Source organism: Balaenoptera musculus, chromosome 7 (genome assembly GCF_009873245.2).
Source record: "Balaenoptera musculus isolate JJ_BM4_2016_0621 chromosome 7, mBalMus1.pri.v3, whole genome shotgun sequence".
NCBI lineage: Eukaryota > Metazoa > Chordata > Mammalia > Artiodactyla > Balaenopteridae > Balaenoptera > Balaenoptera musculus.
In genome coordinates, this window is record NC_045791.1 from 104,862,678 (window position 1) to 104,879,859 (window position 17,182).

At 36.6% G+C, this 17,182-nt stretch overlaps 1 protein-coding gene across 2 annotated transcripts in view; it reads left to right on the forward strand.

The window, feature by feature from the left end:
- Nucleotides 1-17,182, forward strand: part of PSMD1 (proteasome 26S subunit, non-ATPase 1) — a 108,031-nt gene that overhangs the window by 83,485 nt on the left and 7,364 nt on the right. For both annotated transcript variants that reach the window (XM_036857368.1, XM_036857369.1), the window contains 5 exons: nt 523-625; nt 5,724-5,893; nt 7,639-7,731; nt 9,168-9,254; nt 9,824-9,970. In XM_036857368.1, coding sequence (XP_036713263.1) covers nt 523-625; nt 5,724-5,893; nt 7,639-7,731; nt 9,168-9,254; nt 9,824-9,970 — 600 coding nt within the window. The remainder of the gene's footprint in view (nt 1-522; nt 626-5,723; nt 5,894-7,638; nt 7,732-9,167; nt 9,255-9,823; nt 9,971-17,182) is intronic.

A 17,182-nucleotide genomic window follows, 5' to 3' on the forward strand; every position in this document is an offset into this window, starting at 1 on the left:
TGATGTGTCCTCTGAAAATTAATGGGTATGCATAATGAAAATCTTTATTGTATATGTGAATATAAATCCAAAATATACCTCACACAGCTGCAGTGAAAGGTAATTTGTTGTAAGGTAGAATTGAAGGACTGTGCCCATTAGGAAATCTGTAGGTTGATGGTGAACAGAAGAGGTGTAATTCAAAGCTCACTGAAAGCCTTAGTGTTCCCTTGAGCTGTTTAAGCTTGCTGACGAACAGTGGTGCAATATGAAATCACACTCAGCATTCCCCTGAGTCTGAATCATCCACTGTGGAATGAGGATTGAAAACAGAGCTGGTGCTCCCATACCAGAAAAGTCATGACATCCATGATTTCAATCATGGGACTGTTCTCCCTTCAAATCCGGTCCAGATCCCTCTCTTTTTGAATGTTGTGAATCAGAACTCAGGTTTCATTGCCATTTGAGCAGTCTATTCCCCGCTCGAAAATGACACGGCAAGTGAATAGAACTAGACTATAATTCTTTTTCTTGTTCCTTCAGGTGAATCAGTTCAGACAGCTGTATTCCAAAGTCATCAATGATAAACATGATGATGTCATGGCCAAGTTTGGCGCTATTCTGGCCCAGGGCATACTGGATGCAGGTAAATGTTTTTAAATCTTCCAGATTAATTTGTCTGTTTAAATCTAATGAAATATCTGTTCTAACTATATGACAACGTAGAAATTTAGTCTGGGACAAATGATTCCTGGAGAAAATTTGGGCCCTGCAGTTCATAGAAATAATTTAGTAGAGTTAAGACTGCAGACTATTACGGTTTGAATCCCAATCCCTTTACACTACTAGCTATATTTCCCCTCTTTATGTCTGTTTTCTTGTTTCGTAAGGTCTACCTCATAGTGTTGGGAGGATTAAAAATATATGTAAAACAACTAAAACAGTCCCAGTCACTTAGTAAAGTGGTCAATGAGTGTTGGCTGATTTCTTTTCCTTTAATTTTCTTAGTATATATCAGTTTTAAACAAGTTGACATCGGAAATTTTTTGAGGAAAAAATTAAGTTTTAGACAAATTCTAGCAGCTAAATCATCCTAAAATAAGATACATGGAATATTTGCCTAGTAAATGTATAGCACACTGTACCAACTGGCTCCTGAATTCACATTCTTCACCACTACACTATGGTTTATTTAGAAAGAGATGGGCTACCCTTTCAAGATAGAATGGTGTGCTTTAGTACCTTGGACTTGGGGTTCATTCAACCTATTCTTTAACTGTTATTACTGGTGATATCTCCCTCAGTAGGGTAGAAGGGAGGAAGCATAACTATTTCATTATTCAAGTGTGAGATTCTTTTTCTAACTGTACCCTAGGCATGTAGAATATAATCTTTTTCATTAATCTTTGCTGATTTGGAAGGTAAAACAATAGTATCTCAAGGTTTTCATAGTAATTCTATTACTAGATGAGCTTTTCTAAAACTTGTTGGTTATCTTAATTTCTTCTAATAAAAACACTGTTAGTCATATTTATTGCAACCATTCTTTTATTGGTCAACTAGAAATGTGTTTATATTTCTAGTGAAGGAAATCAGAGAAAGAAGCTGAAGTTTTTGATATAGTAAGTTTTTTTGTTAACCTTGTCAGGTTTTGTACTTAGAGTATTTTTTAGTCATATTAAGATTTTCAGTGTCCTTATTTTTTAATTTTAGGTAATCTCCCTTATATATAAGGCTTTTTAAAAAAATCTGTCTCCTCTCTAATTTGATTATATTATCTTTTTCTTAATTAGATTTGCTAGAGATTTCTCTTTTTGTTTATATGCTATTGCTAGTCCTTTTTTCCCCTAAATTCTTTATTTTTGCTTGACTCTTATTTGCTTTTTCTTTTTTTTTTAGAATGTTGGTGCTGTTTTCTAAATTTTTTTTTAATTGATTTATTTATTTTGGCTGAGCTGGGTCTTAGTTGCATCACGCAGGATCTTCGTTGCAGCATGTGGGATCTTTAGTTGTGGCATGCGAACTCTTAGTTGTGGCAGGCATGTGGGATCTAGTTCCCTGACCAGGGATCTAACCCAGGCCCCCTGCATTGGGAGCATGGAGTCTTAGCCACTGGATCACCAGGGAAGTCCTCGTTTTCTAAATTTTTGAGGCAAATACCCTTCTCTTTTAATCCATTTGTCTAGTAAAGTTTGTTTTGTTTTAATTTTCCAAGAAGTTGAGCGTTTTCTGCTTAAATTTTTAGTGTTTAACGTACAATTTATATTTTTCTCTCTTTTTAATTTAAAGATAGGTCATTGCAGCTGTATATAAATAAGGACAGTATTCTATAGATACTTTAGATGAAGTAAACCATTTCAGTTCTTGATGGTATTGATTCTCTCCCATGTATAAATGATACAGACATTGACATGCCATAGTTTCTCCCTTCTCATTCTTTGCCACCTTCCAAAATTTTTATATTATGTTTACATTGTCATAGCTCGTAACATTTACATACTCTTGTGAAATCATAATTCTCACAGTTTGGTCTTAGTTTCATATTTAAAGGGATTCAGTGCTCACCACCATTTCTTTTATTGCTGCTTCTTTTTCCAAGGTATCTATACTAAGACTTGACACTTAACTGACTGGATATTGTCAGTCTCTAGTTTACATTCGGGTTCACTCTCTATGGGTTTTGATAGATGTGTAATGATATGTATCCACCTTTACAGTATCATACAGAATACTTTCACTGCCTTAAAAATCCTCTGTGCTCTACCTTTTCATCCCTCCCTCCCTCCCCACCCCCCCAATCCCCGGGCAACCACTGATCTTTCTGCTGTCTCTATAGCTTTAGTTTTTCCTTTTCCAGAATGTTATATAGTTGGAATCATACAGTATATGACCTTTTCAGATTGGCTACTTTTGGTAACTGGTTTTTAAATAGGATTTAGAAGTAACATTTTACCACTCCATAATCTTTTATGTTTTCTTTTAGCTGCTAGTTTTTGAAGTTTGTGGTTTTAGGCTTCAACCCTTTACTCATTCATTCAGTACTACTAAATTAGAGTCATTTGTTAAGAAATTGGGGAGAGAATAATTCTTTGTCTTAGCTTTATTCTGCCATCTTTACTAGAAGTCCTCTCTCTGGTTTCCCTTCCTTCCTCTTTGAGCCCTTCTCTCCTTCCATCTTTTTTTTTGTGAGTCTCTATTTGATCTGTGATGAACCAATCAAGTTTTGATGCTTCTTTCCATTTCTCTTTTTAGTGTTATTAAGTACATAAAAGTTGTGTACTGCCATATTTGCTATTAGGAGCATAAGATTATTTTCTTACCCTTTTTCACTTTGCTAATATCCTTTCATCCTGGAAAACATTTCTGCAACTGCATTAGAAAAAATTTTGGTCCTGTAATTTATCTCTCAGAAGTTAATGGTAGTAGAGAAAATCTGGAGAGGGCAACTTCAAAGGAATGAGTGAAGTTTATGAGAACTCACTCAATGATTTGGTTTCTTCAGGGAGAAAAGCTGAAGATTAAGAAAGTTTATGGTGAAGTTTGTAAAACTGTGCAAACACTATCAATAGAATAAACTTGCCCTTGTTTTATATTAAATCTCAAACTATTAGAACTAAAGGCTAGTTTAGTTTCTAAGTCTGAAGAAGATAGGTTTCATTAAAATAAAATTCAGCTTCAAAACTTAGATCAAATATCACATTCTCTAGGAAGCCTTTCCCCCCTCTTCTTCTACTGTATTCAGCCTCCACCATGGGTTAGGTGGGCCTAGTACCCAGTTATATCTATCATAATACTTTTATGCCTTATTTTAATTATCTAATTATCTGTCTTCACTAGATTGGAGGCTCCTTGGAATCTTTTTCAGTATTTCAAAATTCTTAATATATAGTAAGCATTCTGTGAATGTAGGGGTTAGAATAGGGAAGAATGTAAGCAGACAGTAAAAGTATAACTCATTCCTGTTGGAAAAACACAATTAAAGTATACCTGATTTATTTCTAGGTAAAATCTTAAATGAAATATCTGTAGAGGGAGTATTAAGAAAATCTAGGTTATTTGGTTGAACAGTAGAACCCTGATTCTTATAAAAAATGCTTTTTTGGCTTAGTAAAGTTAGTACTCACTTCCTAACTCCAAGCAAAACATGAAGGGAGGACTTCCCTGGTGGCGCAGTGGTTAAGAATCGGCCTGCCAATGCAGGGGACACGGGTTCAAGCCCTGGTCTGGGAAAATCTCACATGCCACGGAGCAACTAAGCACGTGAGCCACAACTACTGAGCCCACGTGTGACAACTACTGAAGCCCGTGCACCTAGAGCCTGTGCTCCGCAACAAGAGAAGCCACCGCAATGAGAAGCCCGCACACCGCAACAAAGAGATAGTTGCTCACCGCAACTAGAGATAGCCCTTGCATAGCAACAAAGGCCCAACACAGCCATAAATAAATACATGCAAAACATGAAGGTGTCTGTGTGATATTGAGGTGAAGAGAAGTGAAATGTGAGCAGTGGAGATCCAGAATTGGAATTCATATTAGGATGGTGACTGGGCACAAACAAGCCTTATTTGTATGGGCTTTATATATTATATAAACTAAAAGATTCATGTCTCAGAGTTCTGGGGTCCAACACTGACACTGTTACTATAGGCCAGAGGCTGCAACACAACAGCCCGTGGGCCATACCTGGCTTAAACACGTTTTTGCCTGCCTAGCAAAATTTTGTCCGAAATCCAGATTCAAGTGTACTTTTAAAAACAAAATTACATAGTGACCCTGGATCTAACACCCCTAGTAACATGTCCTCTTTAAATATGACATGAACTTTTCAGTTTGCTTCAATCCACACTGCTTTCAGTCCAACTTTTCTCATTTGTTTACCTGACCAGTTCCTAAAGACATTCACGTTTGCAACCCCTGAAGCCTCCTAGAATCTCAGCCTTATGAGGGCCCAGTAGAGATCTAGCTAACTGATACTTGGATCTTAGTTCTTGTTCACTAGCTTTCAAACTGTGTTTCTCTGCACTCCCTCAAGGGATAGTCTAGGGGACGTGGAAAGAGGTAGATTAACAGGTCAGATTCAAGCCCAAAATCTCTTCTGATTTAACAGAATTAGCTCTGATTTCATTATTTTACATATTGTGCTTCCTCAAAAAAATTTTTCAGTTGAATCAAGGATTGGATATTAAAATTTTTCTTTTGTTAGTGGTAGTGCTCTAGTTCAAATGCTCAAGTTCAAACTGTCATTTTGCCAATGGGAAAAAAAACTTTTAGAGGTAAAGTGATTTGTCCAAGATCACAAGGCTAGTTAATCTTGGAGCTGCCTGCATTCAGACATGACTAAAGCAGAAAGAATAAAAATAAGCAAACAGTATTTACCTCTTGTCTCTTTGCCATTGTTTACAAATATGATATGTACTAAAATTTTACTTTTTGTTTGCACATTAAAAGCCAATGTACAATATAGATTAATATTTAATTTAGCATACAAGTTCTGATATCCTTCAGGCTTAGTTTTTGAAAAATGCCTACCTATATAGAAAGAAGTTCTAAATTACCCTTAGTCCAGTATTTCCAATTTTGGAGACCCTAGATAGCTCATTGGCTAACTAATTCCAGTGACTTCATATTAGATTTTAGAACTATACTCTCGAAATAATCACCAAATTCTTCCCTAGTGTAGTACTTAGAAATCTTTATTATTGCTCAACTAGATTCATGTTTATGATTTCTCTCCTTCTCTACAGGTGGACATAATGTCACAATCTCCTTGCAGTCCAGAACTGGGCACACCCATATGCCTTCTGTGGTTGGCGTGCTTGTCTTTACCCAGTTCTGGTTCTGGTTTCCTCTTTCACACTTCCTGTCATTGGCTTATACCCCTACCTGTGTCATTGGCCTTAACAAGGACTTAAAGGTATGTTTGTGAGACCTCAGTTTTATATTGTATCTTCACCGTATCCTATTTGCCACCCACTCACGAGGATTTTCATAAAATTTTAAGGATTAGTTGGCATCTTATTAATAAAGTATTTTCCCTTCAGACTGAGTCATCACCTTATTGAGAGGAGTGTGTTGGTGGAAGTTTTGAAAATCAAGTCTTTTCACTATAACTGCGTAACCTTGGGTAAATCAGCTGAGAGGGATTGGTAAGGGGGGGCAAAATAGAAAAATATGAAAAGGCTTTATAATCACTGATGAATTTTATTTAATATTGGAGGTCTGTGAGAGCTGTTGTAGGATTTCATGCAGATAAGTGACATGATGAGATTTGCATTTTAGAAACATTCTGATATCAGTGGAAATTTGTTACAATGCTATTGCAATAATCTGGGCAAGGAAGACCTAAACTAAATCTTACTAAGGAAGGAAGGTTTGAGACAGGGATATGTTTCAGTGTTATGTGATGCTAGAGCATTTGATGGAAGAAAGGATTGTTGCTAAAGGGAAAACAAGATAGGAGGATGTCCCTTTGGTAGTGGCAGAAAGCAAGACCAGCAGTGAGGAGCCAGGGACACTGACAGAAAGAAACTAGTCACTTTAGTCAAAGACTTAAGGTGATACATTCCCTGTCATCACACTATACTTTTTTTTTTTTTTTTTTTAAATGAGGTTTTTGCTTATGTCTTTTTTCTCAGTCCTGTGGCCTGGTGACTCACTTTCTTGGTCTTGCATCCTCTCAGAGGCTTTTTGATCTTTAAATAACTCTTACATTTGGTCATCGCCATTGTTAAAACATTCTGTTAAGTTTTCAGAGTGGAAAAATTTTAGGCCAAAAAATGGCTGGTAAAGATTGAGTATTTCATTGAATTGATTTTTTTCGGTATAGCTGTATGGCCAATTAATTATCCTCTAAGTGTTTCAGTATTAAACTACTCACATTTGTAAATATTGAGCAGTTTTATCTCTCAGAGCAAGAATCTTTTGTTTTCCCAATCCCTAACATTTAACATTGTGGTTAAACATACTGTATAATCTTTAGGGACTTTTTCCTCTGGCACACAATTTTATGATCTCTGTTTCCATTCCTTACAGTGAAAGTGGGATGGAAAAGACAAGATTGCTTATCCTAGTAAATGTGATGCTCATTACCATTCTCTTGGGTAAATAGAGAAAAATTCAGACTAGAGAACTTTAAACCTGGTCAATAAGTAATGCAAAGCCGACTTTTCCATTAGGCTCATGCTAGACTCTTGTAAGGTGTGATTATATGGTGTAGAAACTGTATATGGACGTGTGTATAGGTTGTTACTGTGGTACAAGGAAGGGACATGGAAATTAGGTATGCAGGTTAGATAATCAGATGACACTTTACAAAAAAGGTAACAGTTGATCTGACGCTCACACCATGAGTGGGACTTAACCCTCTGAAGCAGTGTGTGTGGTCAGTAAAAATGAAAGGGATGCCTGTTCAAAGGCACAGAGCTTCAAGAAAGTATAGGGAACCACAGTAGTTCTGTAAAGCACCTCAAAACTAATTCAGTGAAAGAAGAGAGATGCCTTTAAGGGAGAAGTGGTAACATAATTGAATAACTGTGTAATTTAGCCAGGATTGAAACTTCTGGCACCCCTTGGCATCTGTATGCTTGTTAAGAGCATATAATACTTAAATCTTGATTTTGATTATTTTAATAGAGGGGGGGAATTCTCTTATTTCTTCAGATGCCGAAAGTTCAGTATAAATCAAACTGTAAACCATCAACATTTGCATATCCTGCCCCTCTGGAAGTACCAAAAGAAAAAGAAAAGGAAAAGGTAGGTTTTTTGTTACTTTGAGCATCATTTATACCTATATAGAAGCTGCTTAGTGTTTTACTTGGGTTTGTTCTAAATATTGTTATGTTTTAAAGTAGGTATTTTTAAACTAATACTTCTCATAGTAAAATCCAATGTTACACAGGAATATAAAGTGAAAGCCCTTTTCTCTCCTGGTCATCCAAGTCCCATGTTGCAGGGATCACAATTTGTGAATCCCTCCAAATGTTTTTTCTGCACATAGCTATACTTTTTATACCACAAATCGAATTATTCTCTGTGTGCTGTTCTGCATCTTATTGTTTTCACTTTAACAATTTTTTTTTTAAACTTTCAATGTGTATTGATCTCTTTTTTTCCAAAGCTGCAGAGCAATCCCTTTATATATATATCATTGTCTTACCAGTTCTTTATCTGATAGACATTTAAGGTTATTTCTGATTTGTCACTGTTACAGATGGGACTGGAATAGAGTTTTTATACATGTATATTTGTGCACTTGTACAAGTATATCTATAGGTTAGGATCTTAGATATGGAATTGCTTGATCAAAAGTAATGCACATTATTTATATTTATAAGTGTTAATTAAATTTCTTTTCAAAATGGATATAACCAATTTATACTCCTCCCAACCAGCATGAAGACACTCATTGATACGTGTTAAGTTAAAGTATGGTGAAATTGAGAGCTGTGCTTGCCCCTGTAGTTTTCTTAGTAAAATTATCCTTTATGACACTTGAGGTTTAGGAAAATGATTTTTTCCCTCAAGAGAATGTTCCATATTAGCCAGTTGACTATTTGCTGTAAATGTTATAGTTAGGTAGGGATAATTATATAACTGACCAAATTTGCGGGTGGTAGGTGATGATACCCTTTGACAACAGTATCTTGTTCATCAGCTGTGTTTCAGGGCCCCCTCCCTTTTGAGTCTAAAACAAAGGCAGCTTTACACCATTACTGCCCAGCCTTTCGAAGTACCTGTTTCACCTTTGATTTCAATGAGACCCATCAAGGAGGATAATTCTAGGTTAACCACCCACCCACTGTGGATTACCATTGTAGGGCATCTAGTCCAGTGAGAGATCTTTACGACCAGGTTTGGAGAAAATTTTTGTTTTCCAGTGCTTTCCCTATGAAGTAAAAAAGGATGTGGCACCCAAATCTCTATCTTAGAAACTTATCATAGCAAATTCACATCCAAGGTATACTACAGATCAAAAAAAATTAGAGTTATATTGGACACAGGCCTCTAGGAACTAAAGATTTACCTGATGACTGTAACAGTAAGTTATCTTTATATTCCCAGATTATTTTGTTCTTTATGATACTTACTACCAGGAAACAGAATAGTACTGTAGAACTGAATTCTCATTGGGCTTGTACATTTGCGTGTAAGTAAGGGATTACAATGATTTACCCTGTTCACTCCTCTAGGTTTCCACTGCTGTGTTATCTATAACTGCCAAGGCTAAAAAGAAGGAAAAAGAAAAGGAAAAAAAGGAGGAGGAGAAAATGGAAGTGGTAGGTATAACTTGGTGGTCATTTGGGTTGATGTAGCTTTCTCTGTCATGGTCCAGATTCTTCCTTAGTTGAATATTGTTATACCTTGCTCTTGGCTTCCTTTAAATCATTATCCTGTTCCAAGCATGGAGACTCAAAATTTTAATTGGAAGAGACTTTAGAAGTTATACCCATTCACGGGAAGAATAGAAGGGTACAAATCAAAAATGAGTTCTTGGAGGAAATGACAACTAAAATGAGTTTTGAAGGGCTAGTAGGATTTTCATCAGACAGTGAGATGATGGTGGTAGAGAGAAAAGCCCTTTCAGGCAAAGGGAACATCGTTTATTTTTGAATATCTCTGATGATAGAAAAACCTTACTCTTTACAACTAAGTTAAATATCATTCTCACCCCCAAGCAGAGTTACCATCTCTCTTGTCTGAGTCTGGTATCACTTTACTTCTACTTCCGTTATGTCTAATCCTAACTACCTTTTGCACCTAATAGTTGCTCAGTAAATTTATTAAACATTATTCAGTGATGTAGAACAGAAGTGAACCTTTATGGGGCTATTTTTTTCCCCCCTAGGATGAGGCAGAGAAAAAGGAAGAAAAAGAGAAGAAAAAAGAACCTGAGCCAAACTTCCAGTTATTGGATAACCCAGCCCGAGTTATGCCTGCCCAACTTAAGGTCCTAAGCATGCCAGAGACCTGCAGATACCAGCCTTTCAAACCAGTAAGTCACCAGTGGCCCTTAGCTATATACCAGTAGGATGTTAATCTGTAGGGCAATGGAATCTTTATAGAGAAGGATAAATCTCCAAAGTATTGGGAAAAGCTCTGTAGTACTAATAAATCTCTTAGCAAAAGAGAACATTCCCTTCCATTCCATGTAGATTTGGGGAGACTTTTCTTTGACCCTGCAAACATCCTTCATCTACCAAAGGCTTACATCATGGAAGTTTCTAATACAGCATAGTGATTTGGACCACAGACTCTGGAGCCAGACATCCTGAGTTTGAATCCTGATTCTACCACTTTCAGCCTATGAGACCTTAAGCCAAGTACTAATCCTCTCTTCCTCAGTTTTCACTACTATAAAATAAGAATTATCGTCCTTAACTCATAGGAATGTGATTGAACAAGGTAATACAGTTAATACATAAGCACTTAGAGTGTTCTATTTTACAATTAGAAAAGGATCTTCATGCCATTTAATTTATTCTAGGGCAGAATGTTTCATGTTAGAAACAAATGCTGATCAGAAATTTGAGCCGTGATAATGTCTTTATTTTCTAGGTTCTTGTATCTCGAAAACTAGAGAACCATTAGTAGACATATTTAATACATTCAAATCCTGGACCTGTCTAAAATGTCATAGACAAGATTTCTAGATCCTTATAGAAAAGTAAACCCATTCTCATCAGCTTGAAGGTGGTCCCTGATGGTGGTGACAACTCTTACCCACAATTGTGAGTCAAGCTCTTACCGGACTAGATTATCAGCTAGAGGAGACAAGGGCAGAGGATGGAAGATATTTAGTGGAAGAGCTAGAATTGGGCGGAACTGAGTTTATATTCCAGATCTGCCGTTTCTTAGCTGTGTAACTGAGACAAGTCATTTGATTGCTTCGTGTTTCAGTTTCCTCATCTAATAATTGGGATGGTGATACTACCTACTGCCTAGGACTATTGTAAAGATTAAATAGGTTGTTATATGTGAAACACTTAAAACAACATGTGCAACATGGTAAATCCTCAGTCAGTGAATATTACTTGGTGGTGGTGACAAGTCATCAGCCATCTGTGGGCAGCAGGCAGTCAGGCCAGGAAAGACAGAATAGCTTGCAGGTCTTCTCCCATCTCCTATTAATTTTGCATTACCAGGACCTAATACTGCTTGGTCTGTAGTGTCGAATGAATGAATTAATAGAACCACCAATGGACACATTAAATGTAGTCACTATCTAATCTGCAACCCAGCTCGCTAAAGTGACGTTTCCAGAGAATATATTCTAACAGCATCCTTTCAAAACTGCTCGTGCCAGAACAGGTACATTAGTACACAACTAGTGAATACTTTAAGCACACAAAACACCTAGTGATTTTGACAATTATGAAGAACTAAAGAGAGCAAAGTATATGCTCAGTGTCATGAGGCCATCTGAGGAGACTGGTTTTCCTCAGCTGGAACTTAAATGATTGTTAAGCCTTTGCTCAAAATAAATCCGAGGAAGCTATAACAGTTGTTCATTTACAAGCGAAAAGATTTCCTCCGTCTGTGCCTGGCTGACTGTTGAAGGTGTGCCCCAATCACACACATAGCCCCTCGGCAAAGACTCGGAGACTTATTGTTCCAGGTGTTTAAGGACATCCCTGGCTAGTCATTAGCTGTCCAATCAGGTAACTGAGAGGAGACTTCAGTGGTCACATACAACAGAAAATACTTTATAGAAAAGTCACAAAACAGACAACAACAGCAAACCCTAGGGAGGGGTGAGAATTTGATTTCCAGAGTTGCCACATTATATTATTTAAATGTCCAGTTCTCAACAGAAAATTACAAGACATACAAAGCAATAAAACATGACTCATACACAGGAAAAAAGCAATTAATAAAACTGCCTCTGAGGAAGCCTAGATGTTGTACATAATAGGCAGACTAAATCAACTAAAATATGTTCAAAGAACTAAAGGAACTGTGTCTAAAGAACTCAAGGAAAGTATAAGAATGTTGTCTTAACAAATCATGAATATCAGGAAAGAGATAGAAATTGTAAAAAATCAAATAGACATTCTGGATTTGAAAAATACAATAACAAAAAAAGGGTGAAGAAAAAATGAACAGACCTGTTAAAAGCCAAGCATACCATCCATCATACACAGAAATGGGATAATGGGAGTCCCAAAAAGAGAGAGAAAAGTATAGAAGAATATTTGAAGAAATAATGACTGAAAACTTCCATAATTTTATGAATAACATTGATCTACATATCCAGGATGCTCAGTGAATCCAAGTAAGATAAAGAGATCCACACCTAGACACATCATAATCACACTGTTGAAAGACAAAGAAGGATTCTTTTCTTCTTTTTTTTTTTTATTTTTTTTTTTATTTTATTTAATTTTGGCTGCATTGGGTCTTCGTTGTTGTGCGCAGGCTTTCTCTAGTTGTGGAGAGCGGGGGCTACTCTTTGTTGCGGTGCGCGGGCTTCTCATTCTGGTGGCTTCTCTTGTTGCGGAGCACAGGCTCTAGAGCGCAGGCTCAGTAGTTGTGGCTCACAGGCTCTAGAGCACAGGCTCAGTAGTTGTGGCGCATGGGCTTAGTTGCTCCGCGGCATGTGGGATCTTCCCGGACCAGGGCTTGAACCCGTGTCCCCTGCATTGGCAGGCGGATTCTTAACCACTGTGCCACCAGGGAAGCCCTCTTTTCTTCTTTTAACTGAGGTAACATTGGTTTATAACAAGTGTAAGTTTTGTGTGTACAACGTTATAATTCACCTTCTGTATACACAGCAGTATGCTCACCACCAAAACTCTAGTTTCCATCCATCACCATACAACTGACCCCCCCTTTCTCCATTTCACCCTCCCGCACCCCCCCCCCCAGAAGTTACTGTATTCTCTATGCTTCTTTGCTTTGTTTTGTTTTTGCTTTGTTTCGTTTTGCTTGTTCATTAATTTTTTTGTTTTAGTCCACATATGAGTGAAATCGTGGTATTTGTCTTCCTCCATCTAACTTATTTCACTTAGCATAATACCCTCAAGGTCTATCCATGTTATTGCAGATGGCAAGATTTCATCCTTTTTTTATGGCTGAATAGTAAGTATTCCATTGCGTGTGTGTGTGTATCACATCTTTTTTATCCATTCTTCTATCGATGGGCACTTAGGTTGTGTCCATATCTTGGCTGTTATAAATAATGCTGTTATGAACATAGGGGTACATGTTAACACTACAAATTAGTGTTTTCATATTCCCAGAAGTGGAATAGCTGGATCATTCTTTGAGGAATCTGCATACTGTTTTCCACAATGGCTACATCCATTTACATTTCGACCAACAGTGTACCAGGGTTTCCTTTTCTCCACATCCTCTCCAACCCTTGTTATTTTTTGCCTTTTTGATAATAGCCATTCTAATGGGTATGAGGTGATATCTTGTGGTTTTGATTGATTTGCATTTACTTAATAATTAGCAATGTTGAACATCTTTTCATGTGCCTGTTGGCCACCTGTATCTTCTTTGGAAAAATATCTATTCAACTCCTTTGCCTTTTTTTAAATTTAGTCATTTGTTTTTTTGTTGGTCAGTTGTAAAAGTTCTTTATATATTTTGGATATGAACCTCTTGTATGATGGATATATGATTTGCAAATATCTTCTCCCATTTGGTAGGTTTTCTTTTCATTGATGGTTTCCTTTGCTGTGGAGAAACTTTTGGTTTAAAGTAGTCCCATTTGTTTATTTTCGCTTTTGTTTCCCTTGTCTGAGGAAACATATCCAGACAGATATTGCTAAAACCAATGTCAGAAAGCATACTGCCTGTGTTTTCTTCTAGGAGTCTTACGGTTTCAGGTCTTACATTCAAGTCTTTAATACATTTTGAGTTAATTTTTGTGTATGCTGTAAGAGAGTGGTCTGGTTTCATTCTTTTGCATTTGGCTGTCCAGTTTTCACAACACGGTTTATTGAAGAGGCTTTACTTTCTCTACTGTATGCTCTTGGCTTCTTTGTCATAAATTAGTTGTCTGTATATGTAGGTTTATTTCTGAATGTTCAGTTCTGTTCCATTGATCTGTGTGTCTGTTGTGTCTATTTTTCTGCCGATACCATGCTGCTTTGATTACTACAGCTTTGTAGTATAATTTGAAATCAGGGAGTGTGACACCTCCAGCTTGGTTCTTTTTTCTCAGGATTTCTTTGGCTATTCCAGGTCTTCTGTATTTACATTTTAAAATTTAGGATTTTTTTTGTTCTATTTCCATAAAAACAAATGTCATTGGTATTGTGATAGGGATTGCATTGAATCTATAGATTGCTTTAGGTATATGGACATTTTAATATTGTTAATTTTTCTAATTTATGAGCATGAAATGTCTTTCCATTTCTTTGTATTTTCAGTTTCGTTCAACAGTGTCTTATTCAGTTATCAGTATATAGGTCTTTCTCCTCCTTGATTAAACTTGCTCCTAGATATTTTATTCTTTCTGTTGCACTTGTAAACGGGGTTGTTTTCTTAGTTTCTCTTTCTGCTAGTTTGTTGTTATTGTATAGAAATGCAACAGATTTGACAGAGAATCTTGAGAGCAGCAAGAGAAACACAACTCCTCATCATGTAGCCAGAGCCACAATAAGATCAACAGCTGATTTGTCATTAGAAACTATGGAGGCCAGAAAGCAGAAGGTTGATATAGTCAAAGTGCTCAAAGAAAAGTCTCAACCAAGAATGCCGTATCCAACAAAACTATCCTTCAGAAATGAAGGCAAAATTAAGACATTCACAGATGAAAACTAAGAGAATTTGTTGCTAGCCAGCCTGCCATACAAGAAGTACTAAAGTGAACCCTTCAGGATGAAGTGAAAGGACACAGTAACTTGAATCCACATGAAAAAATACAGAGCACTGGTAAACATAATTATATAGGTAAATATAAACGATAGTATAAGTGTATTTTTGTTTGTAACTCTTTTTTTCCTCTTTTTTTTTTCTCCATTAATTTTTTTAATTGAGGTATAGTTGATTTACAATATTATGTAAGTTTCAGGTTACAACATAGTGATTCACAATTTTTCAAGGTTATACTCCATTTGTAGTTATTATAAAATATTGGCTATATTCTCTGTGCTGTACAATATATCCTTGTAGTTTATTTTATACATAGTAGTTTGTACCTCTTAATCCCCTGCCCCCATCTGGTCCCTCCCCCTTCCCTCTCCCCACTGTAACCACTAGTTTGTTCTCCATATCTGTGTCTCTTTCTTTTTTGTTATATTCACTAGTTTGTTTTATATTTTAGGTTCCACATATAAGTGATATCATACAGTATTTGTCTTTGACTTATTTCACTGAGCATAATACCCTCCAAGTCCATCCATGTCGTTGCAAATGGCACAATTTCATTCTTTTTTATGGCCGAGTAGTATTCCATTTATTCTTTTTTATTCATTGACCTGTTTATGGACACTTACATTGCTTCCATATCTTGGCTATTGTAAACAATGTTGCTATGAATATTGCAGTGCATATATCTTTTCAAATTAATGTTCATTTTCTTCAGACACATACCCAGGAGTAGAATTGCTAGATCATCTGGTAGTTCTAGTTTTAGTTTTTTGAGGAACCTCCATACTGTTGTCCATAGTGGCTGAACCAGTTTACATTCCCACCAACAGTGCACAAGGGTTCCCTTTTCTCCACATCCTTGCCAACATTTGTTATTTGTGGTCTTCAGTAATTCTTAAGATTATGAAGGGATCCAGAAAAATTCTTTATCAGATGAGTTGGAGTTCAGAAAATGTGGTCACAGAACTCTAGACCAGAGGGACCCCACCCTGTGGCCGGAGTCTGCTCTCACCCTGTCCCCAGGGTGGCCAGCTCACCACCCCCTCCCTGGTCTTTTTTCCTCTTATCTGATTTAAAAGACAACTGTACAGTGCAATCATAAATTGGTGTTGATGTGTACACACTGTATAAAAATGTAATTTGCATTAAAGTATGTCTTAGTCTGTTCTGGCTGCTATAGCAAATTGCCACCTACTGTTTAAGACTGGGTGGCTTAAACATCAAATCTTTCTTTCTCACAGTTCTGAGACTAGAAGTCCAAGAACAGGGTGCCAGCATGAGCAAGTTCTTGGTAAAGGCCATCATCCCAGCTTATAGACAGCCCTCTTCTCATTGTATCCTCACATAGCAGAGAAAGAGAAAGCAAACTCTCTTCATGTTTCTTCTTATAAGGGCATGAATTTCATTCCTGAGGGCTTTGCCTTCATGACCTAATTGCATCCTAAAGACCCACCTTCTCATACCATTACACTTTGTGGGGGTGGGGTAGGATTTCAACATATGAATTGGGGGAGGGGACACAACATATAGGTATGTTTGGCACATACGTGAGCCATACAGAACCATGTCTGGCACACAGTATGTGTATACTAAAGTTGGATATTGTTATGATTATTCTTATTATATATGGCAAATAAATTTCTATCTGTTTAATCAAAAAAAAGGGGGGAAGACTCAAATTACTAAAATCAGGAAACAAAGAGGGGGCATTACTACCAGCCTTACACATTACTACCAACCTTACAGAAATAAAAGGATTATGAGAATATACTGTGAATAACTATATGTCAACAAATTAGGTAATTTAGATGAAATTGACAAAGTCCTAGAAAGACGCAAACTACTACAACTGACTCAAGAAGAAATAGTAAATCTGAATAGATATATAACAAGTAAAGAGATTGAATTAATAATCAGAAAGCTATAAAGAAAAGCCCATGGCCAGATGGCTTCACTGGTTAATTCCATCAAATGTTTAAAGAAAAAATAGCACCAATCCTTTACAAACTGCTCTAAAAAAATACAAGAGGAGGAAACACTGCCAAACTTATTCTATGCGGCCAGTATTACTCTGTAGTAAAACCAGGCAAAGACATTACAAGGAAAAAAACTACAGAGCCAATAATTAATGTTCACAAATTGGAAGATTTAGTATTACTCAAGATGGCAGTACTCCCCAATTTGATCTATAGATTCAACACAGTCCTTATCAAAATCCCAGCTGACTTTTTTTGCAAGAATATACAAACTGATCCTAAAATTCATATGGAAATACAGGGGACCCAGAATAGCCAAAACAATCTTGAGAAAGAAGAGCAAAGTTGGAAGAATCACACTTCCCAATTTCAAAACTTACTACAAAGCTACAGTAATCAAAACTGGT